The 23,558-nt window shown below is 39.0% G+C and overlaps 4 protein-coding genes and 1 pseudogene across 4 annotated transcripts; 3 read left to right on the top strand and 2 right to left on the bottom strand.

Annotated features, from left to right (window-relative positions):
- The first annotated feature begins 203 nt into the window (after positions 1–203).
- Positions 204–4,283, top strand: LOC121777741 (phosphatidylinositol/phosphatidylcholine transfer protein SFH2-like). Its single transcript, XM_042175088.1, has 12 exons — positions 204–499; positions 580–636; positions 750–778; positions 2,036–2,119; positions 2,206–2,259; positions 2,647–2,724; positions 2,831–2,884; positions 2,964–3,023; positions 3,104–3,199; positions 3,294–3,395; positions 3,511–3,591; positions 3,756–4,283. Exons 2-12 carry the CDS (start codon positions 582–584, stop codon positions 4,020–4,022), a joined length of 960 nt encoding a protein of 319 aa, XP_042031022.1. The 5' UTR covers positions 204–499; positions 580–581; the 3' UTR covers positions 4,023–4,283.
- Positions 4,284–4,457: 174 nt separating this feature from the next.
- LOC121777740 (WEB family protein At1g12150-like) lies at positions 4,458–7,719 on the bottom strand. The gene is made up of 2 exons (XM_042175087.1): positions 6,301–7,719; positions 4,458–6,042 (listed from the first exon to the last, which is right to left on the bottom strand). The coding sequence occupies exons 1-2, from the start codon at positions 6,658–6,660 to the stop codon at positions 4,537–4,539; spliced, it is 1,866 nt and encodes a 621-aa protein (XP_042031021.1). The 5' UTR covers positions 6,661–7,719; the 3' UTR covers positions 4,458–4,536.
- A 1,844-nt stretch (positions 7,720–9,563) lies between these two features.
- Positions 9,564–11,090, top strand: LOC121776618 (annotated as a pseudogene).
- Positions 11,057–12,809, top strand: LOC121776323 (cellulose synthase-like protein E6). The gene is made up of 4 exons (XM_042173500.1): positions 11,057–11,290; positions 11,379–11,510; positions 11,601–11,813; positions 11,899–12,809. The coding sequence occupies exons 1-4, from the start codon at positions 11,165–11,167 to the stop codon at positions 12,205–12,207; spliced, it is 780 nt and encodes a 259-aa protein (XP_042029434.1). The 5' UTR covers positions 11,057–11,164; the 3' UTR covers positions 12,208–12,809.
- Positions 12,810–13,786: 977 nt separating this feature from the next.
- On the bottom strand, positions 13,787–18,474 carry LOC121776322 (acetyl-CoA acetyltransferase, cytosolic 1-like). The gene is made up of 14 exons (XM_042173499.1): positions 18,355–18,474; positions 17,926–17,968; positions 17,708–17,806; positions 17,336–17,615; positions 17,000–17,138; positions 16,257–16,334; positions 16,116–16,181; positions 15,763–15,848; positions 15,036–15,135; positions 14,859–14,969; positions 14,732–14,773; positions 14,540–14,626; positions 14,335–14,429; positions 13,787–13,999 (listed from the first exon to the last, which is right to left on the bottom strand). Exons 1-14 carry the CDS (start codon positions 18,457–18,459, stop codon positions 13,966–13,968), a joined length of 1,365 nt encoding a protein of 454 aa, XP_042029433.1. The 5' UTR covers positions 18,460–18,474; the 3' UTR covers positions 13,787–13,965.
- Positions 18,475–23,558: the final 5,084 nt, after the last annotated feature.

The following is a 23,558-nucleotide window of genomic DNA, read 5'->3' as shown; positions in this document are numbered from 1 at the left end:
AATATTCAAATAGAAGAAAATGCTTAGGGCGCCCCACTGCAGGTGGAAGGGCAGGAGGATAAAATGCTGACGTGGCGGTGTATAGGGCGGACTCTAGGGCTATGACCTTAATTTCCTCCCACAAATACATACTCCTATATTTTCTCTTTAATTTTTGAGTTTAATTTTATTTCATAGTTTACATTATCTCAAACCGAAAAGTTTGCATTGCGTCCAATGTATCTCAAAATAGTAAACTTCGATTTACTGCTGGTGGTGTTGGTTCTAACATCATTTGTCTGCATTCAATCAATTATGCTACAATTCCAATCTACTGATGCTAAATAGCAAAGAAAATTAGCTGCAGAGGCTAATCAAGGCAAAGAGGAAGAAGGATTCCCAATCTCAACCAATCCCTCTATCCCTCTTGAAATAAAAGTGGAATCTTTACTTGACTCTCTCCCTCTCCCTCTCTCTGTGTGCTGCCCTAGTTCTTCCTCTGCTCTTCTGCAGAAGTGAGGTAATTTGCTGGAATTTGGCTGATTAACTCGTTGCAGCTGTATTTAGTTTAAATTTTCTTGTTTCTTGTTGATTTCCCAGAAATGGCGGTGGTTCCACAAGAGGCTATCAATCGGTTTGAGGCGTTGATGGAGGGAGGTCAGTTGGCCTTGATCTCTCTACTTGTTTTGTTTCTTGATCTATGATTTATGGCCCATTTCTTATTTTTTGCTCTCTCTCTTTTGTCATTGCTCTTTTTGAAATCTGTGCAGTTGATGAGCCAATGAAGAGAACATTCAAGGTAATGGAGTAGTACTAGTTTTGTTTCCTTGTTTCCTTACTTGTTTGTACTCGAGATTCTTGTGTCTGATTGCTTGTGAATATACTTGTTTATCAGCGAAATCATGATGCCAATATGTGGCTCTTGACAATTGTATATGCCAATCAGCTTCATTTATATGTTGTAAGTTGTAAAGCATTGTAACAAATTTGGATTTAGTGACTGGATCTGTTGCTTATCATGCAACTCGATTTCGATTTTGCTGATGATATGTATGCTCAAGATTGATTGAGTTCCTGGTGGTTTCTTAGTGCTTTCCTTATTCTGATTTCCAAGTTGATGTAGTTTCTTCCCTCTCCTCTTGGAATGTTATGGAGAAAAGACCGAGAAGACTGAAGAGTTGGTCTTTTATGAGGCCCTTGGACCAAAATCCAACCTTTCAATGGTTTTACTAAGTTAAATAAGAAAAATATTTTTCAGAATTCAGAAGTTTGACTTCTACAAAACTTTGCTTTTTGTCCTTAAGATCTAAGTATTTTGTGTGTAGATTGAATAGATGAAAACAAACTAGAATTTCATGTTTGAACTAGTCTGGTCAACTAGAGAAACCCGCCCAACGTAAGGTGATTTTGTGGATTATCTCTGCCTGAATTTCCCATTTGGCGCTTACATTCTTTAAATTGACACTTTGACCAGTCAAGACCTAATAAACCATATTATGAAAACTTAGGCTATCGAATTACTAAATCAGTCATTCAATATATTGGTTTTGTTCCTTTTGTGCATGCAAACCCAAAAGGAAAGAGAATTAACTCTTTCACAATGTTTCCTGATTGCATGGAAAAAATCTGGCTGCGAAAATGACTACTATTTTTTCACCATCTTGAGGATGAGCATAGGCACCGCACTGACTTCTCCGAAATATGCAACTTTCTCACCTTTCTTCGAAATATGCAACTTTCTCCGAAAATGAGCTATTTTTCTGTTGCTGACCATCATTGATTTATTATTTATTTTTTGGTATTTTTATTACGGAGAAAGTAATAGTCCTTTTATGAGATTATTTGGAAGAAAGAAACTTCACTATGTAACCATATATGATAGTATGATCTAAAAATTGCAATCTTATTGCACGTATGGCATTCATGCTTTGTGTGGCCCTGTGGAAGAATGTTTCTTTCTTCGTTTTTGATGATGGAAGAAAGCACGAGAGAAAGTTTAAAGGAATTTTCCTTTTACCTTTTGTTCATTATCCATCTGATTTCATTCATTTCGCAGAATATCCATCAAGGATATCCTCATGAATCTTTGATACGCTTTCTCAAGGCAAGAGAAGGAGATGTTGGCAAGGCCTACAAGATGGTCAGACTGAATCTTTTTCTAAACAAGTCACGTTTGTCACAAGTCTGTTTAGTGTTTACTGAACTCTGAGGCACTTGATATTGCAGTTATGTGATTGTTTGAAGTGGAGAGTGGAAAACAACATCGATGGAATCTTAGCGGTAAGTATTACAATGCTTGTGCTGTATGTGATTATTTGATCTTTACCGACCTTAATGTCTTACCATCGATCTGTTCATATGGAATGTGACTCACTTTGAGATATTTTAGCTTTTGATTTTGACTTGTTAACTCAATCTTTTGCACTATAATTCTGAGTTCATTTTGGTGATTTGCTATCTGTATTTTCCTATATTGTTTTTGGCATTCATTTCCTTAATTTTAAGTATGTAGAATAAGTAGATTACTTGAAAATCATGTTTATTGTAAAACTAATTTTTTTCAAACCACCTTTGGAAGATTCAGTTGCCATAATATATGACGAATTCTTCCATAGGTGTAGTACTTTCTGATGCGTAGTCTAAAACATCTATTTTGTGTTATTACAGAAACCCATTGTTCCAGTGGATCTTTACAGAGATATACGCGATACCCAGCTTATAGGATTGTCAGGTTACTCAAATGAGGTGAGTATTCAGGAACAAGTTCAAGTATATACCTAGAAATTTACAAATACACATTGTTGGTTAAGAAATACCATGCTCATACTGAGAAGGCAGTACTTTTCCATAGGGCCTCCCTGTCTATGCCGTTGGAGTGGGCATGAGCACATTGGACCGAGCATCTGTGAGTGTATCTAATCTATATATAATATCAATAAAGCTTCCATTCTTTCATCTCTGACCATATTGATTTCCATCTTTAGGTTCATTATTATATACAGTCCCATATCCAGATGAATGAATACAGGGATCGTGTCGTTTTGGTAAGCATGCTCACAGTAACTTCAATTCTACTTTTACTAGCACAGATGACTAACTTATCATGAAATCATGTTTCTTTTAGCCAGCTGCAACAAAAAAGTATGGCAAGCATGTTAGCAAATGCATCAAGGTTCTCGATATGACTGGGTTGAAGCTCTCAGCTTTAAACTACATAAAGGTGCCTCAGTTGTAAAATGTCCCTAGTTCATTCTATTGCAATTCTCTGAGTATTTGGATTAACTAAATATAACGAAGGTTTTTTCCTCGTGCAGCTAATGACAACGATTTCTTCTATTGACGATCTGAACTATCCAGAGAAAACATTAACTTATTACATTGTGAATGCTCCATATATATTTTCCGCGTGTTGGAAGGTTTGTCCCAAATTTGGACCCATAATTTCGACCACCTACTATGTGATTCTCCATGCTTGTAGAACCGCTATAAATTTCTTGAAAGCCATATTTATAGTCTATTCAATTTTATTAGGTTGTGAAGCCACTTCTGCATGAGAGAACGAGAAGGAAAATCAATGTATTGTCTGGTTGCGGACAAGATGAGTTGTTGAAGGTAGCTTCTTCGTCATGTTCTTTCTTTTTACATCAGTGTCACTAATAATATATGACCATTTTTCAAGGCATAAATCTTCCATCGTATGATTATTATGTTGTCCTCCAATCTTAGTTGGCTATCGGAAGTTAAGAATTAAGTTCGGTAAAGTTGTATTGGTGCAGATAATGGATTATTCCTCCCTTCCCCATTTCTGCCGTAAGAGAAGTTCAGGCTCGTCCAAACATTTGGACCAGATTGCTGACAGTTGCTTTACCTTGGACCATCCATTCCACCAACAAGTTTATGATTACATCAAGAAGCAATCCTTGGAACGTGCATCTGTTGCGCCGGTAAAACAGGGTTCTGTGCATGTTACTTTACCCGAAAATGCCAGTGAGGGAGATATTGCCAAGATTCTGGAATCTGAATTAGAGAATCTGAGGGTCTAGAGAGATCTCCAAATATCTGGGGGACTTGAAAATCAATTATAGGAAGTGCTATGCTTTTTCTTCGTATTCTGACTATATCCGTAGCTATTTAGTATTCGCTATGTAGCATCAAAAATCACTACATGTTTTGGGAACAGATAAAAACTTGATGCATGAGCTTCATATGTCAGCCGGCCGACTTCATCTGTAAGCCGTCCGCAATATGTTGCATGCATTTGTATAAACGCGCGGAGGCAATATATAAAGTAGGGCTTATTCTAATATTACTTTCACAGGTACTGTATTAATATACATATTTAAGTAAATAGAGAGGAAAATTTGATTCTTGAGGTAGTAAGTAGTTAAGCATATATCTTTGATCTAGATGTGGCTAACGCTTCTGGTGCTGCCTCATGGAAATGCTGACGAGGTATGTTCGTTGTCTCGTTATTCTCCATTTTCTCTAGCCAGTAAGCGATTTGCTATTGCTTTCCTGAATATATACCCTCATGTCCAAAAAACTATGTACTGATCACTATTTGGCTTTTGCAGCTCCACTGTGTTCGTTTTGACGCCATTTCTGGAGTTCGGTCTCAACTAACCTCCGGGCAGCCTCTGCCATTTCTGCTTCCTTGAGAGCCTCCTTGATTTCCGACTGTAAGGCCTCGTTCTCCTTCAACAATGCCTCCAGTTTCTCTGAATTTTCTCTGTCTCTTGCATTTATAGCCTCTATCTGGGCAATGGCATTGGCCACTTCTTGATCGGCATTGCATGTGGATTTGTTGATCTTCTCGTTAACAGAGTCGTACTCCTCGACTGTCAGTTTGATCCTCCTAGTCGATCCTGAACTATTTGATTCTGCATCGTCGTGACCCTGATAGCAATAGATTTGTTCCTCTGCTAGCCTCTCTACACCCTTGGCTTCTTCAGCTTCCTTCAACGCTGTCTCGAGCTTTTCACTCGCTTCCTGGGTCACAGCTACTGTTGCTTTAGCCTCTTCGTGTAGTGACTCAGCGCTCTTCTTACTGTTTTCTGCTTCGTGTCTAGCTATTTCGGCGTCTTCTAGAAGCTTCTCCACACAAGATTGCATAATGAAACCACATCCTGCCTTGGCTTTCTCGAGCTCAGCCTCGCTCTTCTCTAGATCGCTCTGCATTTTCTCAGTGGTCGATTCTGCTTCTGACACCGCCTTCTGCTTCCGATTCTGCTCGCTCCTCACATCCTCCAGTTGCTTTGTAGTTGAATCAATAGAAGCTCGGAGCGAGTTTTCCTCTGCCACGGCTTCTTCCAACGCCATTTTGGCGCTGTCAAGCTCTGTGGTCATCTGCCGGATGGTGTGTAGAGCCTTGGACTGTATGTCGTTCTGCTGTTCTTGCAGAACTCTGATCGCCTCCATCGTCTCATCGAGCTTCGCCTGGAGAGTTTCGGTTGGCACATGTTCTTCTTCCAAGAGCTTCATCTCTTTCTCGATGCGCTCCTTGTTTAGTTTATGACCGTGCAACAACTCTTCCTTCTCCGCGATGAGCTTTGTGTACTCCTCTTCGGCCTTGAGCGAGGCCTGCTTCACCTGATCGAACGCCTCCTGAAGTTGTTCGACTTCCTTCATAAGCTGGCTCTTCTTCTGAAGCTCATCTTGGGCTTCTTCTGCTTTCTGGATCAGCGCGAGCCTCTCCGCCGCGACGGCATCGTAATCCCGTCTCAAATTCGCGAGCTCATCCTCGCACGCCGCGAGTTCTGCTGCGGTTGATTTGCAAAGCTCCCGCTCGTTGTCGAGGGCGGATTCCCTATGAACGTCCAGCTGCGCACGCTCCTCCTCCAGCTCCACTGCTCGGACTTTGGCAGCTCCAGTAGCTGCAACGGATGCTTCCTTGGAATCCATGAGCGTTTGGAGCTTAATGTTGAGCTGCTCGAGTGTCTTCTCGGCCATCTGCAGCTCGCGCTGAGCTTGCGCCTTCGCGGCTTCAGTGATTCGCAACTGTTGCATGTAGCTTAGACGCGCCTTCACCATCAGGCCATGCTGAGCCTCTACTTCGAGCAATCCCTGCATTTGCACCGCGCGAATTAGAGCGCGTGCGAACTCACATCGCATTTTTTCGTTCACAAATAGTGTCATCTTTCCATTTCAGTCTGTCCACCAAAATTAGTCACATGCCAAAAACGGAAAGTTTCTCTATCTCTCTCTCACTTTACAAATTAAGTTTCTCTATCTTTCTCTCACTTTACATATTAAAACTCGTGTCGTCCACTAATGAAACTATTTTTAGAGGTACATATTTCGCAATTTGAAATTGGAATTTACCTCTTCCGCCGCCACCGCCTTCTTTTTGGCAATAGCCGTCTTGCCTCTAGGCGAGGTGACATCACCGAACAGAGACACGGCATCCCTGACGGACTGGAAGGGCGCCCTCGTATCGATCTCCCCTATGTCCGCCCGAGGGGAGTTTCCGGGCAGAGGAGACACCAGCGCGAGTTCGCGCGTTTTTATCATCAAATCTCTCATCCTACAGAATGAATGAATGGTCTGTTCCTGTGTTTCGTGTATTCCTCTGCTTTGGAGGCGCTGAAGAAAAGCAGAGGAATTGAAGGAGGAAAAATGGTGGATTTGATGAAAATGTTTGGAGATATATACATACATCTCTGTGTTCCGAAAATTGCTCATTGTTCCATCTATCTTGTGCGGAAATCCGAAGAAAACGCCACCATTTTTTCACTCTTTCTTCTGCTCATTCCTTTCTTTTTTTTACACCCATCATTTTGTGCTTTTGTATTTATTACCATAAAATCATGCATAACTTTAAAATGTTAAATGCGGAGTACTTTAAATTACTAATCACAAGTATAATAGTGGAATATATGCATATTAAGCATTTTATGGTGATTTTTAGTTCAAAAGGTGGTAATGCTTTTCAAAATATAGTTCACCATAACATTATAATTTTTGAAATCACATGTTTGCAGCATAGGAAACAAACATCAAAGACAAGGTCTGTGGCGCATTTGCGCTGAGTGATAAAATTCCAGACTTGTTACATGTTATCTCAAATAGAAGAAAGTATATAGACGTAGGATTGTATTAAAATGACAACATACCACCAATGATGACCCTTATTTTTAAGAACAGATTTAATTTTAGACTGTCACGTGGTAGACTTGCTTGCTTATGTATCGCAGATTGTTTGATTATCTCTAATTTCGTATTCTAGATTGCTTGGAACCATATGCCGATGAGTTGCTTGCCTATGTATCACAGATTGCTTGCATATGTATAGCAGATTGCTTACCTAGATTGTCATTTTAATTATGGTGTCACCATAGTGCTCTGATTTCATATCACAGATTGTTTTGGAACCATATGCGTTGCTTGTCTATGTAGCAGATTGCATGCTACGTAGTTGTCAAGTTGTCACTTTAAAACTGATGCCACCTTAACGCACCCGATAGATGTATCAAGATCCTTATATTTGAAGTGTCCATCTAGATACTCTTTGAAATTGGCAATGACACTAGAATTACTACTAGTCACCGAGATGTCATTAATATATACTCTCTCCATTCCCAAAGAATATACACTTTGGATTAGACATGAGTTTCGATATAAAATTAATAAAATAAGAGAGAGGTAGACAGAAAAGTAAGCAAAGTATTGTCAGTGGAGAATAAGTCTCACCTTATAGACAGAAAAGACTTTCCAAAATTAGAAAGTACATATTCTTGTGGGGCGGACTAAAAAGGAAAGAGTGCATATTCTTATGGGACGGAGGGAGTATAAGTTATATGTTGTTACGGATGTAATTAAATACAAACTCTATATATTGTACAAACTCTTAACTATGATTTGGACCGTGTTGACATTGTGTTGGCATTGTATTGACATCAAAATCTTGAAATTTTAGACTGTGTTGACGTTGTGTTAATACTGTGTTGAAAAGTTTGGAGTTTGTACAATATATAGAGTTTGTATTTTATTACTACCCTATATTGTTATATACTACCTCCGTCCCACATTAAGTGTCACATTTAGTGTGAGCGCGGATTTTAAGAAATGTAAAGAAAAGTGGGTTAAATAAATTAGTGCACTGTGAGTCTCACTTATATATTATAATAAAATGTGAGTAGAATTTGTTGGTGGAATGTGGGGTCTACTTACCGTTTATGATAAAAGTAAAATGACTCTTTATGTGGGACGGACTGAAATGACAAAATGTGACACTTAATGTAGGACGGATGTAGTATAACGGTACAAAAAAGTGAGTGTTGTCACTTTCGAAGGAAAATTGGTGATTGATTAGCTAAAATCAAACAATAATAAAAAAAATTAGGTAGCATTATCCAAAGGCTTGCATCTAAGTCATATAAAGATTCGTTCAACTTGCATATAAGGTTGGCTAATTGTATCGGGTTGGGTTGTTATTAGGTCAATCCGATATCAAATATTTACAGCTCTAGTTTTAACAATGTGATATAATTCAAATTGGCACAACACGACAAAAGTCTGAACCTGATATTAAACGGTTAAAATTTGATGTTACACGATAAAATATAATAACATAGTAAACATTATATAACATGATTAAAACTTTGTCATAGTTTAAATACAAATAATAAAATTAAAGTATGATATTTTTAAAAAAATAATAGAAACAATAGTATTATTTCTTAATGGTTTATTTCCCACCTAACACAATATCCTTAGGTTTTTATTGGGTCGATCTAAGAACCCAAACTCAATATACACAAATCCGTCAACTTTGTGCTATATTCATGTCAAATTATCATATCGTATCCAAAATTCTAATCTATTTATTCATTTCTTTTCTGTTTATGTTTTACTATATCAGCATTAAAATTCACACGAAATTATTTTCCTGATGAATATTAGTTGGGTAGTTTGTTAATTGATCATTAAATATATATCTAATTATCGGGACCTGTGCCGCACACTATGAAGTGGACCAAAAGAACTCCAATGGTAGATCATAGATGTAACAAAATTTGGCACGGCTGTTAATCGTGATAAGAGTTTGATAAATACTAAAATTAGAATATAATAATATCCACCACAATCGCTAAGAAAAATAAAAATTATCACAAAATTCTTCAAATTTTGCCACTAGGTCATAGGCCAATTCTTCCTAATAAATAAAGCTCAAAGCGTGTTAATAAACGTACTCCCTCCGTTTTTTATAAATAGAAATATTTAAAACGGCACAGGTTTTAATGAGAGAAAAATTAATGCTATTGGATTATGGAGTATAAGTGGTAAATAAATTGATGTAAAAGGGTGTAAAGATTTCCTAAAATAGAAAGTTTGAAAATTGCTATTTTTAAGGAACGGATTAAAATGGAAAGAGTTGCTATTTTTAAAATACGGAGGGAGTGTTAATTAATTAATTAGTCAATAAAGAGCAATGCACATCTTAAACTAGTGAGAAGAGTCAATACACAATTACAACGTTCAAAAAATATCATACAAATACCATAAATATCACGACAAAAACCATCAGTTGAGAGTGATAGAGATAAAACTCCTCACCCCTCTTTCACATAACGACATTACTAACTTGACTTTTTTGAAAATACAGTAGTGATAAAGTTGCAAACTTACAGCTCCTATCCATATTTTCCAAACACAGGTTACCAGAGATAGGGAGGCAAGGGATATGAAGAAAAACGATTACAATCCACTCTTTGAGAGCAAGGCAGCCAAATGGCGCAGTGTTTACTGGTTTTACGCGATTTCTATGGCCGTCTCGATAGCATTGATATGCATCTACAGAGTGGTGCACTTCCCACAACAATATGCACTGAGAAGATGGATGACATGGATTGGCATTTTCATGATGAACCATGGCAGAGCTCTGGTTCATCATCTACTGGATCATCACTCAATTTCCTCGATATCGAGCTGTCTCCCCGTTACACCTTCAAAGACAGGCTCTCCCGCAGGTACAAAGCGAAACCAAACCAAACCAAACCGCAGATATCAGCAACTGACAGAAAAGCTTTTCATGCAGATATGAGGACGGCCTTCCACGCGTGGACATATTTGTAAGCACAGCCGACCCTCAACTGGAGCCCCCACTAATGGTGGCCGACACTGTGCTGTCGCTGATGGCCTATGATTACCCTCCCGAGAAGCTCAGCGTGTATCTTTCTGATGACGGATGCTCTGACTTAATGTTCTACACTCTTTATGAAGCTTCAAAGTTTTCCAGAGTTTGGCTGCCATTTTGTAGGAGTTTCAAAGTCGAGCTTCGGGGGCCTAAGAGCATCCACAACCGTGTTCTTGCCAGCGGCACGGTTGTGGGCCCGGCCCCACTTTTTCTGCCTGTTCTCTGCCAAGAGCACAACACCCACAGCTGTGCTCTTCCGCAAGGACGAGCACAATTCAATTTAATATTCAATTAAACAAAAACATTTCCATATATTAAAATTCATTAAAAAACCACAATAAATAATACAAATTACAAATAAAATAAAAAATACATAATTAAAATCCTAAAAATTAAAAATTACATAATTAAAATACTAAAAATTAAAAATTACATAATTAAACTCCTAAAAATTAAAAATTACATAATTAAAATCCTAAAAATTGAGATTGAGAGTTGTTTAGTATAATGTCATTTTTTGTGTTTGAAATGAGAGTATTTATAGATGAAAGTATGAATTTTGGGGTAAAAATGATGGAAAAAATTAAAAGTGTGAAAAAATGGATATATTTTATTAGGAAGTGAGACAATATTTTTTTAATTAATTTTGAAAATTTCAGATTTTTTCGATTTTTTTTAAAAATAAAAAATAAAAAATGATAAATCAACGGACCAATCAGAGCATGCCACGTCGACGCCTTGTGCTCTTGCCGCTGGCACGGCCGTGCTCTTAGCTAAGAGCACGTCCGTGCCAGCGGCAAGAGCACAGCGGCGGCGGAGCGCGTCCTTGCCAGCGGCAAGGACGGACGAGCAGCATTCCACCACCGTTGGGGATGCTCTAATGCTTACTTCTCTGCTGTTAAAGAAGCCTAGTGATGACCCTTCTTTGGCGAAAGAATGGAGGGAAGTCAAGGTATGTAATGCTCCCAATTCTTGACATCAGCTTGAAATCCGATTCAGATTCATCTTGTTTTTTTTTGTTTTCCTTATCGACAGAGGCTGTATAACGAAATGGAGGCGGGAATAACTGACATCATGAAGCTGGGGAGAGTTCCTGATCATTTGAGGAAGCACCACAAAGGAGTTCGTGAATGGGAATTGGGCGCAAGCAGAAGCAACCACCACACCATTCTTCAAGTACGAAGAGTTAATCTGCAATAAAAGCATTCAACAGAGTTAGTTAAGCAAACATCTCTAAGCGTAATTTCATTTTGTGGCGTTTCAGGTGATAATTGACGGGAGAGGCAACAAGGACGTGGACATAGAGGGGAAACCATTGCCAATGCTCGTATATTTGGCACGTGAGAAGAGACCTGGGAACCCACACAACTTCAAAGCAGGAGCCATGAATGCTTTAGTAAGTCCAATGAGGTTATGGCATTCTTCTTTTTTACCTATCTAACAAATGTTCAAGTTCAATGGATATAACTCTAATGGACTTAAGCAGATAAGGGTTTCATCTAGGATAAGCAACGGCCCAATCATTCTCAATCTAGATTGCGATCACTACTCAAACAACCCTCAATCTGCGAGAGATGCATTATGCTTCTTCATGGATGAACAACAGGGCCATAACATTGGCTACGTGCAGTATCCTCAGAAGTTCGTTAACATCACAAAAAATGATCTTTATGCAAGTTCTTTGAAAGTTCCCCATGACGTAAGAGTTAATAAAACTACCAAGTTCATATTTGTATAGATAGATAGAAGGATAACATACGAGAATCGTTTACTGGTAACTGAAGCTAGAGCTTCCAGCCTTGGATGCACATGGAGGACCACTATACATTGGAAGTTGCTGTTTCCACAGAAGAGACGCTCTCACTGGGAAGAAGTATGAGAAGGGGTCTCACATCAACTGGAAACAAGTGGATGAGATATATGAACCAGAAAGAGAAAATCTTCTAGAGGAAACTGCCAAGTTTGCAAATTGTAGCTATGAAGAGAACTCACCCTGGGGCAAGGAGGTTCTCTCTCTCTCTTGCACGCACACACATGCACACCATTGCTACAAACAGAAAAAATTTATGAAACTATACACAGGGAGTGATTAAGGTACAATCTTCAACAAGTTTGATACAAATATAGTTAACTTACAGATGGGGTTGAAGTATGGATGTTCTGTTGAAGATGTGGTTACTGGATTATCAATACAGTGCAACGGATGGAGATCCGTCTACTTTAACCCAGGGAGGTAAGGCTTCTTGGGAGTAGCTCCTGTGACGCTGTTAAGTGCATTAATTCAGCAAACTCGATGGTCCGAAGGCCACTTTCAGATATTCCTGTCAAAATACTGCCCTTTAACATATGGCCATGGAAAGATCCCAATACAACTTCAAATATCATATATCTGCTACAACCTGTGGGGAGCAAACTGTTTGGCTACGTTATACTATGTATCTGTACCGACCTTTTGCCTTCTGAAGGGAATCATTTTGTTTCCACAGGAATGCATCAACATTTGTTTTTTTCTTTTTGAGAACAATCACTTTTTATCTTTTGAGAATGCACTGACTTTTGCCACAGTTTTCAAGCAACTGGATTGTACCATATGCATATGTTCTCGTAGCAAAATACACTTACAGTCTGGGAGAGTTTCTCAGCTGTGGAGGCACACTAAAGGGATGGTATAATGATCAGAGAATGTGGCTGTACAAGAGAGTTACCAGCTATCTTTTTGGATTCTGTCAAACAATCATGAGGTACTTGGGCTTCGCAAAGTTGGATTTTACAATCACTGGGAAGAATGAGGACGATGATGTTTCTAAAAGATTTGAGCAAGAGATAATGGAATTCGGCGCAGCTTCATCAATGTTCATCATTTTAGCAACAATTGCACTGTTCAATCTACTTGCATCAATCTCAATAGCCAGAAGCATCATTATCAAGAAGCCAGCCATAGATTTGGATTCTTGTGCATTACAGATTCTTTTGAATGGGGTAGTGATTATAATCAACTTACCCTTGTTTGAAGCCCTCTTCCTTCGGAAGGATCAAGGCTGTATGCCCACTTCTGTTACATGCCAGTCAATTATCCTAGCTGTGTTAGCTTATACGTTAGGATATTGAGATTATATACACGTACTTGCTGACATTTATGCAATACCATTCATGTTTCGAGAAGAATACAAAAAATGCAGGACCAACAGTACCATGAGAATCAAATAAACAGTACAGAAATGCAAAAACATAAACAAGGGATGTTCATATTTGTGACAGATATCATCATAGATCTGCAACTTGTATAAATGCAGTTCACAAGAAAATGGAGAGAAAAACAGTTGCCAACTAAGTGAAGTACTTTCTTTCAGTTAACCTTCCAAATTTGATCTGCAATTAAACGGTCTCGACAGTGATACAAGTACTAAACTAATGCATCTGACTATTCTTTCAGTTAAGCACATGGGTTGAAAGTGGGGAATGCCCAACAGGTTTGCCATTTTCAGTCTGGTTGCAGCACTACTGAAGAAGCAGATGTCTATGCTGGAGCTTTAGAAGCTGATAAAAGATTATTTAAAAGATAATAGATGAGAATGAAGCATGTATAAGGCATAGATATTCTAATAATATCACTATTAATACGATCATATAGAAGAAATTTAAGGAGTTACAATAGGTTTGATAAGAGCAGAATGGAATAGATAGAATATTTTTAAATAGATGCAAATTGATAGCATTGTAACACATTACAAATACACGGGGATAAGAACATTATTCATAGAAGTATTTGAGGAGGTACTGCTCATTCCTCCAAGTCTGGGTGAAACATCTGCAGATGTTATCTTTGCAGCAGCTGACAGCTTATATTCATATCACAGCAGAGAGCGTGCCACCTGTGACGCAGGCCTGCAGCGTACACATGTTTTATGTGTTTATAATTTCTTAAAGAACTAATGCAAAGTCAATCATAGATATATTAGTCATGCCTAAGAATCACCAAATCTTCGTTATTAGCCATGCCCAACTTGAGGGCGTGTGCTAAAGAATGTAAATTTGTAATAGATTCTAGCTTTTCATACCTTAATTTCCATTGCTGGAATAGATTAGCCTATTGTTGTATGTATTATGTTTACAAATTAGTAGATGAGTACACATATCATTCACTTCAAACAAATGGTTATTATACATAATTCACGAAAAGAAAAGGTACTAGATGATTTTGAATCACTTATGAACCTTACCGCTTATTTATGAGCTCTAGAACAACAGCAGATGCACCTCCTCCCCCATTGCAAATTCCAGCAACCCCAAACTTCCCTTTGTGTTGCCTCAACACCTAAATCACCAGTTAGAAGCAAAAGAAGTTAAACACCGCACTTGACAACAGGACGAAGAGTAGATAAAATCATGGCAATCCCAAATTGTTTTAGAAGGCGGAAAGCATACCCCTAAGAGTGTGACCAGAATGCGGGCTCCACTACATCCTATTGGATGTCCCAACGACACACCACCTCCATGCACGTTTAATCTTTCCTACAATGAGCACATTTTTTATTAAACAAACAAGATAAGAGAAGAAGAGTTATATATTGCATACAGTGTAGCTGTTTAACTTGGTGAGATTAGATAAAAACTCACAGGGTCAATATTGAGCAACCTCTGATTTGAAAGAGCGACAACCTGTGAAAATGAAGTTGCAACACATTCTAGCTTAGCTAGAGAGAAGGATTCTTTAATCTCATATAAATGGAACATGGACTCTTACAGAGAAGGCTTCATTAATTTCATAAAAATCAATATCAGATGCTTTCAACCCAGATTTTGAGATTGCTCTCGGTATCGCAATGGCTGGAGCGGTTGTAAACAACTCAGGTGCCTGCAAAACCGTTTAATATCAGCACCTTTCAACCCAATAAAATGTAGGAAAAAGGATTCAGAGTACCTGGGCAGCATCAGCATAGCCTCTGATTCTAGCAATAACGTCCAATCCGAGTTTAACTGCCATTGCTCCACTCACTAGGACCAAAGCAGCAGCCCCGTCACTGCACAAGACAATGTCCACATCAGGTAATGCTCATTTCCGAATGCTTAATGAGAACTGGAAATCATTAAAAATGCACATAAGATATCCCCCTCATCTATATTCTCAAGTAAAGGGCATCTATATGCAGTGCCTAGCTAAACCATATGTGGTACCTAATATATTGCCAGTAAGTAGAATAATTAAAGTAAGATTTTATGTAGGTACATGCACACACATGTTATATACAACAGAAACTTGATCCCTTTTCAGTTGTTATTGATATTTCCTCATTAGTAACTTGCCTTGTTGTTAGTTTGGTCTGCAGGCATCTTCACCGGGGTTCAGATGTCCTAGAGATCAAAAGTGATCTTCTTCTTATGGAAAGACCATTTGGTGGGCCACTATCACTTGGGAGAGTTCTTGTTCTGATAGTTTTGTATCTTTCTTATTGGTTCTTAATATAATTCATTTTGATTTCGGGTACTTAGTGTTTAGTTCTCTTTACTCTAATAGTATCTATTCATGTTCTTCTACCCCATAGATGGCATGCCAAATAAAGTGGTTGTTTTTCTTTCTGGGATAGTGAGGGAGAAAATGAAGCAGGACGAGATGCTCACAAGAAGAGGAAGGCATGGAGTACCCAAACCTTATGCTAGAAGCATTGCCAGCTGTTACAGAACCTCCATCCTTCTTGAAACTTGCACGGAGCTTTCTTAACCTCGATGCATCAAACTGACGACATATACAAGAGAAACAAAAGCTTTATGAAATTAATAAAACAAATAATAAAAAAACATTGTGCAGACATTCATGGAATAAAATTAAATTTAAACAAGAATGAGGGAACATAAAAATTATAATTTGGCTTCTAATCATGTCTTTGGGCATAAATATGTCTTTAAATAGATCATGAAATTCACAAAGAAATCATGGCAAGTCTTACTAAAAAAATTCACTTATTTTCATCAGCTCTTAAACATTCACAATGTAGTTATGCACCTTTTTTAGCCCTTCATCTTTGTTGATGATTGTAGACGGCTTCCCCCTGCCACCAGAGATTTCAACCTGGAACCGACATAAATTTAGTCCTTTTAATAAGGAAAGGACACTTAACTTCGGTTAAAATAAGTGAAGACTAACCGGAACCATCTCCCATGAGAATGCACCACTAGATTCTGCAGCAAGACCTCGTTCAAAACTTTGAATAGCATAAGAATCCTAGAAAGAAACAAATGGGCATAACAAGGAATCTGATTAGGATCAAAGTCCAAACTAAATAACATCAAAACTAGGATAATCATAGAACCGTTCACAATTATAAAGTAATAATAGGCAGCGATTAATATAGAGAAAAGTAGGACACATGAAGTTAATAAACATTACGATAGGAAAATGAAATGCCATTTGGTTGGCATTAAAAAACCAACCTCTTGTTATAACATCTACAAGCACATATAGAATGTCAAAAATATAAGGATTTTCTTAGAACTTGCAGCCCAATAAGATAACAAAACAAATTAATTGAGGAGATATGATTAGGCTTCTAAAATTGAATGTTCAGGCCTTTTAAAAGCTGTTTATAACCTAACAACACATTTACTTTGTTTTGAAATACTACATATTATTCCAATAAAATATTTCTCCCTAATTGAACAAACTAATTCCAATTCAACTACAAGAGTTATCTCCTGCTAGTGGGGAATGATATAAAGAGGAAACAAAGACAATATAAAAAGATACATGAAATAAGAGTATGAAGACAATTGCAATTAGTTGAGACCATACAGCGATTATGTTCATAATGCAGATAAACAAATATCCATCCAGCCCAGTAAAAGGTTCCTAGCGGAAGACAACTAGAAAATGTAACAACACCCAATCACCTGTTGTTCTCTTGTTATATTGTGTTGATCAGCACACAGCTCTGCACAAACACCCATTCCGAAATCATTGTAGACATCCCAAAGACCATCTTTGAGCATGCCATCAACAATAGTATCATGCCCCAGCCGTGAGCCTGTCCTGTTAAAGAAAGCATGGCATTACAATAGTAGAAGGATAAAACTCAAACCAACACCATGAATATGTAGTGTCAAGATACTACAGCAAGGGAATAATATGTGTTCTTCAGTGAATTTGATATCAAAAGGCTCGACCTACGGAATCATTTTCCTAACATGACCAGTAAAAAGCATATATTCAACAACCATAGTCCTCACCTTCCTGTAGGGATATACTTGGGTGCATTGGACATGCTTTCCATACCACCAGCAACTACTACATCATTCTCACCCAGTTTAATTGTTTGAGCAGCGAGCATTGTAGCTTTCATCCCTGATGCGCACACTTTATTTACAGTGGTGCAGACCACAGAATTAGGTATACCTGCACCTAATGCAGCCTGTCTAGCAGGAGCTTGGCCTAAATTAGCACTAAGTACATTCCCAAAGAATACTTCCTGCACCATAGATGGATCCACACCTGCCCTCTTAAGAGCACCTACAAAAATATAACAGGATTTTAGTGAGCCAACAAAAGAAATTTTGAAAACCGCATTCAGAAAATCCAAATTCAGGCCAAAGTGATCTTACATGCAATAGCTATAGAACCAAGCTTCGTAGCAGGCAAAGATGAAAGCGAACCAAGGAAGCCGCCAATTGGAGTTCTTGCAACACCGACAATGCAAACATCTGCGATCAATTCATAAGCCTCATTTTCGTGTTTCGAAATTGAATAATATCAAGACGCCGTAAAGGAGCTTAATAATTATCTGCAACTACAATATCATGGTTGAGAAAAATAATATCACCTTGAGGCATAATGGAAGCATCATCAACAGAAGCCATTAAAACCTGCAAGAAATAGGTAGAATTATGAAAATTAAAAATAAAAATCATGCCAAAGATCAAACTCTAGCATACAAACTTAATAAGGAAATCGTTCCACCAGCACTCGCAGTTCTAAAAGTCGAAACATACTTATTAGAAAACGAAAACAAGAGGTACTACTAAGATATACAAAAGCAAAGAAAAGGCCTAAATACCAAATTTTTAAGGAAGATAACAGATTAAATAAACTGGTGATCTTTTGCTAAAAGTAGACGAAAACAGCAAGAATTTACAGCAAAAAAGAAGATAGAACTCAAGATTCGATTGAGAGTCAGACACTGATCACAACAGCTCGAAACGATTTCATACCGCCGAAATCAAAGGGAAACTAAATTGAAGTGAAGACGTACCAGAAATCGAAGAGAGAGAGAGAGAGCGCGCCTTGAAAATTGCTTACTTGTAGTTTGCTCAATTAGGAAATGATAAATAAAAATAAATACACCTATTTCGTGCATTGAAGTGTGTGATAGTATTATGATTATTTTAGTTTACAGCTAAAATATTTACCTTCCAGTTCATGGAATCAACTTCCATATTTTTTTTAGCTTCAGCTTTTATATGTTTATCAATTTAATTTATGTCATATAGCTAAATTTTGAAATTGTAATTGGAGATATAATCTCCAGATCATCTCCAGCACGAAAAATACTAGGGATGACAAATCGTGCGGATTGGGTCGTTATCGGGTCAACCTGATAATGACCCAATCCAATAAGGTCTAACCTGAATCCAACCTGTTAAGGAAACTGTCAATCCGAACACGAACCCGACCTGCTACCCTCATACCCGAACACGATCCGAACCCGACACGAACCCGTTAACGACACTATATAATATGGGTTGACACGACACGATACGAACCCGATATTATACGATTAAAACCTGATATTACACGATTTAACCTAATTTTAAACTTGATTTATATGATAAAAAATCATTTTGCACGATTTAATCTTGATTTACAAGAAATTTGTAAAGTAGTATTGTTTTTTTTATAAATAATAAAAATAATAATATTATTTCTTAATGGGTTACCCGCATCCAACCCGCACCCAACCCGAACCCAACCCAACCCAAATTTTCCGGGTTCTTAACGGGTCAATCCAATAAGAACACGAACACAATAAGGCTTGACCCAAATCCATTATTTTCGTGCGAATTCGTGTCGGATTAACGTGTCGGATCAAAAATTGTCAGCCCTAAAAAATACCATTTTCTTTCACCTATGTGGGTGATACTTGATAGCCAATTCCATTAGAGAAGTCGATTGAAAAAATATTACTACTATATTTGGTCATTTTTAAAGTTGTGGATTGATCATAAATTGATAAAATTTTGTGCTATTCATCCTTTTAATTAAGTTTATCTTGAATATTTATATTAGTTTATATTTTTTACATTCCTCCTTATATTTGAACTTTCTAAAAAAATAATTGGAATACGATAAACTTGAATGTGCATATGTATTTTAATAAAAATAACGTACTTTAATATTTTTCATGTAACTCGAAAACCAAGAATAAATATATAAACTATAAATGAAAAAATAAATAACGTATGAATATTTAATCCACTAAATATAACTATTTTTATTTAATATATTAATAATTTTTTAAAAATATACGAGAAATAAAACAACACATGAAAATAAATCATTTTCTACACAATCTAGACCAGGTCAGCTACTATTTACTACTTCATTCGTCTCACAAGACTATGTATTTTTTTCCTATTTAGTCCGTCCCATAAGGCCATCTACAATAGGAATAGCCCGGCAATAGCCCAGCCATAGCCTAGCCACAAACTCCTCCTGTCACATCATCAACACTAAAAATCCTCCTGCCACATCATCAAAACAAACAAATAGCCCAGTCATAACCTAGTCATAGCTTAGCCACATCACTCAAAATTATATAAAACAAATAATTAACAATCACACAAAATACGGAATTAAATTTACGACACAGATACGAGAAAATTCAATAATATTATTAAAATTTAAAAAGTACATTAATTAAAAAAAATTACATAATTAAAAAAAGTACATTAATTAAAAAAAAGTACATTAATTAAAAAAATTAGATATTAAAAAAAACTAACGTTGTGCAGTCCTCCGCGCCCATAACTCTTCAATTAAATCCTTTTGGAGTCGAATATGAGCCTCCGTTTGGTGCATGTCGGCATGTGCTTGGAGGCGGCCACGTCGTGGCTTGGACCGGCTTCATTATCGTAGTTGGTCCAACTAGTCAGTTGTACACCTTCATCTTCGACAATCATGTTGTGCATGATAATACAGGCGTACATTATATCAGCAATGCAGTCGACATGCCACAAACGCGTTGGACCCCTAACTGCCGCCCATCGAGACTTGAGCACACCAACTGCGCGCTCCACGTCCTTGCGCGCCGACTCCTGCCGTGCCGCAAAGTAGGCCTTCCTCTCATCTGATGCACATCGGATCGTCTTCACAAAGACGGGCCACCTAGGGTATATCCCATCCGCCAAGTAGTAGCACATATCATGCCGGTTGCCGTTGGCGACAAAACTGATGGCCGGACCGACACCCTGGCACTGCTCGTTGAAAAGTGGCGACGAGTTGAGGACGTTGAGGTCGTTGTTCGAACCGGCTATCCCAAAATACGCATGCTAAATCCGCAGTCGGTAATCAGCTACGGCCTCAAGGATCATCGTGGGATTCTTTCCCTTGTAGCCGGCCGTGTAGAACCCCTTCCAGGAAGCGGGACAGTTCTTCCACTCCCAATGCATACAATCTATGCTGTCTAACATCCCCGGGAACCCATGTTGTTCCCCGTGCATCCGTAAAAGATCCTGGCAGTCTTCAGGTGTATGGCTTCGAAGGTACTGATCACTGAATATTTCAATCACGCCCAGACAAAAATACTTCATACATTCAAGGGCAGTCGTCTCACCGATGTGGAGGTACTCGTCCCACATGTCTGCCGCGCCGCCGTAGGCCAACTGCCGGATTGCCGCAGTGCACTTTTGAATAGGTGTGTGGCCGGGTCTGCCAGCCGCATCGTGCCTGAAGCGGAAATACAGATATCGATGCTCCAAAGCGTTAACAATACGTATAAACAGGGCTCTGCTCATCCTAAAACGGCGCCTGAAATGGTTGGCGTTGAACCGCGGCTCCTGTGCGAAGTAGTCTTCGTATAGGCGCTGATGTGCAGCTACGTGATCACGATCAATCATTTCTCGGCGGTGGACCACTGGGCGAGGTCGAGGTACCGCCGGCTGCAAGACCCTCTGCATCCATCGATCAATCTCACGGTTCGTATAGGCCTCTAGTGCTTCGTTCATTATACGATCGTACTCCTCAGCATCCCCACCACTACCACCACTACTACAACCGGCGTTACTCATTTCTCGGTGTTGATCTTGTACAGAAATTAAGATAGAGAGAGTACTCGTTAAAATAAGTGATGCGAATGAAAATGACGTGCAAACCGCGTATATATAGTGTTTCAGAAAAAAAAATTCCCCTCGGCGGTGCGCTAGGCGATCCGGGCGCTGCAATAGCGCCGAGCGGATCGCCCAGCGCACCGCCTAGCGCCGCGAAACCGCCGAGCGCTCGACGGTTTTTAATTCCGAAATCCGCTGGGCGGTTGCAATGGACCGCCTAGCGCCGGCGCTCGGCTTGGCGGTGCGCTAGGCGCCATTGCGGATGGCCTAAGAGTCCCATAAGAGTATGCATTTTCTAATTTTGGAAACTTTTTTTCTCTTTATTGAGGTGAAACTCATTCTCCACTAGCAATACTTTAATTAATTTTTCTTTCTATCGCTCACTTACTTACCAATTATGCATTAAAATCCGTGTCCAACCAAAAATACATACTCTTATAGAACATAGGGAGTTCTACTAAGCTTGGTCCGGAACGTTAATACATTAGAGTTGGCAAATTGTGCATGTTGGATCATTATTGGGTCTATATGATATTGACCCAACCTAATAAGACAAGTCAACCTGAACGTGCGTAGCTTCAAACTCAAACACGACCCACACTCAACGCTAACGATATGATATAATATGAGTTGGCACAATACAATAATAACACGACAATGACGCTAAACCAGACATAACACGATTAAATTTGATTTGGACGATTTAAACTTGATTTACAAAACCTAAAGAATAAAACTAAGTATATAATAAAAAAGAATTAAATTATTATTATTATTATTATTTTAATGGGTCTCGAACTTAACCCAAATCCACCCGAATCCAAATCAAAATTATCGAATTTCTAACAAGTCAATCTGAAAAGAAAACAAATCCTATAAAACTTAACTCAAACCCATCAATTTGATGGTTGTGTGATCGTCTTCAGAAAAACAAATCCTATAAAACTTAACTCAAACCCATCAATTTGATGGTTGTGTGATCGTGTTGTATGAATTGTCAACTCTAATACACATCCAATAATAAAGAGAGCGTATTTGTATCCACCATAATCACTAAAACATCAGAAAAAGCAGAATTATGACAAAATTCGTCACAATTTTGCCACTAAAAATATCATAATTCACAATTTCACATTCATGAATCCGGTCATAGGCCAATCTTTCATATAAATGAAGTACGAAGTGTGTTATTAAGAGCATCTCCAGTAACGGCGTCAAAATCGCGACGTCGATTTTTCGCCGACGCCGGTTCTGACGCCGAACCATTGGAACCGGCGTCGGCGAAATCGGCGTGGCCATGCCGATTCGCGCGATGACGCCGGTTCCGACGCCGATCCTCACGGCGCCATTGTGGGTCCCGGATCGGCGTCAAACTGGCGTCAGATTTTATTTTTTATTTTTTTTTCTTTTGAAAACACTATATATACGCGCTTTGAACGTCATTTTCATTCGCACCACTTGTTTTAACGAGTACTCTCTCTACCTTACTTTCTGTTCAAGATCAATAACGAGCAATGGAGAACAACTACGAAGGTACTCTAGTGACTCCCGGGGGATGGTCTCAGACTCCCCCGCCTCTCGGTGTAGGGTCTCAGACGGCCCCGACTCCCGGGGTAGGGTCTCATACTTCCCCGGCTCCTGGGGGAGGTGGTTGGCCTCCGATGACCGGGTACTACAACATGTACCCGTGGCAGCAGATGATGCCGGGGTGGGCACCCGGCATGCAGCCCCCTATGCAGATGATGTCGGGGTGGGCACCCGGGATGCAGCCACCGGCGCAGCAGATGATTCCCCCGGCACAGGGGACGCACGGGGGGGACAACGCCTATCGGCCGACTTTTGATTTTTCCACCGGTTCTTCGCACACATCTACCCCAACGGATGCACAGTATACGGAGACCTTCTCCTTAGCGGACTTGGGTTTTGATATGAACGAGGTTCCGGAAACTCTCATTCAAAGCCAGGGAGTAGGGCGGGGTAAGAAGAAGGGCAAGGCCAAGAAGGTCGGCGAGTCGTCGCAGCCGGAGTTAGTGGACGGACGCGGAGAACGTTGCGGTTGCCAAGACGTGGGTGAGTGTCTGCGACGATCCTCTCGTTTCGAACAACCAGAGGATTGTCAACTTGTGGGCCA

Source organism: Salvia splendens, chromosome 18 (genome assembly GCF_004379255.2).
Source record: "Salvia splendens isolate huo1 chromosome 18, SspV2, whole genome shotgun sequence".
Classification (NCBI taxonomy): domain Eukaryota; kingdom Viridiplantae; phylum Streptophyta; class Magnoliopsida; order Lamiales; family Lamiaceae; genus Salvia; species Salvia splendens.
The sequence above is the reverse complement of the archived record's forward strand: the minus strand, read 5'-3'. Positions and strand labels throughout refer to the sequence as shown.

Excerpts from the sequence above, each read along its gene's own strand:
- LOC121777741 (XM_042175088.1), top strand. The coding sequence starts at position 582 with ATGGCGGTGGTTCCACAAGAGGCTATCAATCGGTTTGAGGCGTTGATG. Across the intron at positions 779-2,035 it reads CAATGAAGAGAACATTCAAG|AATATCCATCAAGGATATCC; the intron begins GTAATGGAGTAG and ends TTCATTTCGCAG. Across the intron at positions 2,885-2,963 it reads GCACATTGGACCGAGCATCT|GTTCATTATTATATACAGTC; the intron begins GTGAGTGTATCT and ends TTCCATCTTTAG.
- LOC121777740 (XM_042175087.1), bottom strand. The coding sequence starts at position 6,660 with ATGAGCAATTTTCGGAACACAGAGATGTATGTATATATCTCCAAACAT. Across the intron at positions 6,043-6,300 it reads AGGCGGTGGCGGCGGAAGAG|GGATTGCTCGAAGTAGAGGC; the intron begins GTAAATTCCAAT and ends GTGCAAATGCAG.
- LOC121776323 (XM_042173500.1), top strand. The coding sequence starts at position 11,165 with ATGGAGGCGGGAATAACTGACATCATGAAGCTGGGGAGAGTTCCTGAT. Across the intron at positions 11,511-11,600 it reads CAGGAGCCATGAATGCTTTA|ATAAGGGTTTCATCTAGGAT; the intron begins GTAAGTCCAATG and ends GGACTTAAGCAG. Across the intron at positions 11,814-11,898 it reads CTTTGAAAGTTCCCCATGAC|CTAGAGCTTCCAGCCTTGGA; the intron begins GTAAGAGTTAAT and ends TGGTAACTGAAG.
- LOC121776322 (XM_042173499.1), bottom strand. The coding sequence starts at position 18,459 with ATGCACGAAATAGGTGTATTTATTTTTATTTATCATTTCCTAATTGAG. Across the intron at positions 16,182-16,256 it reads TCTCATGGGAGATGGTTCCG|GTTGAAATCTCTGGTGGCAG; the intron begins GTTAGTCTTCAC and ends TGTCGGTTCCAG. Across the intron at positions 14,774-14,858 it reads AAATTAATGAAGCCTTCTCT|GTTGTCGCTCTTTCAAATCA; the intron begins GTAAGAGTCCAT and ends TCATTTTCACAG.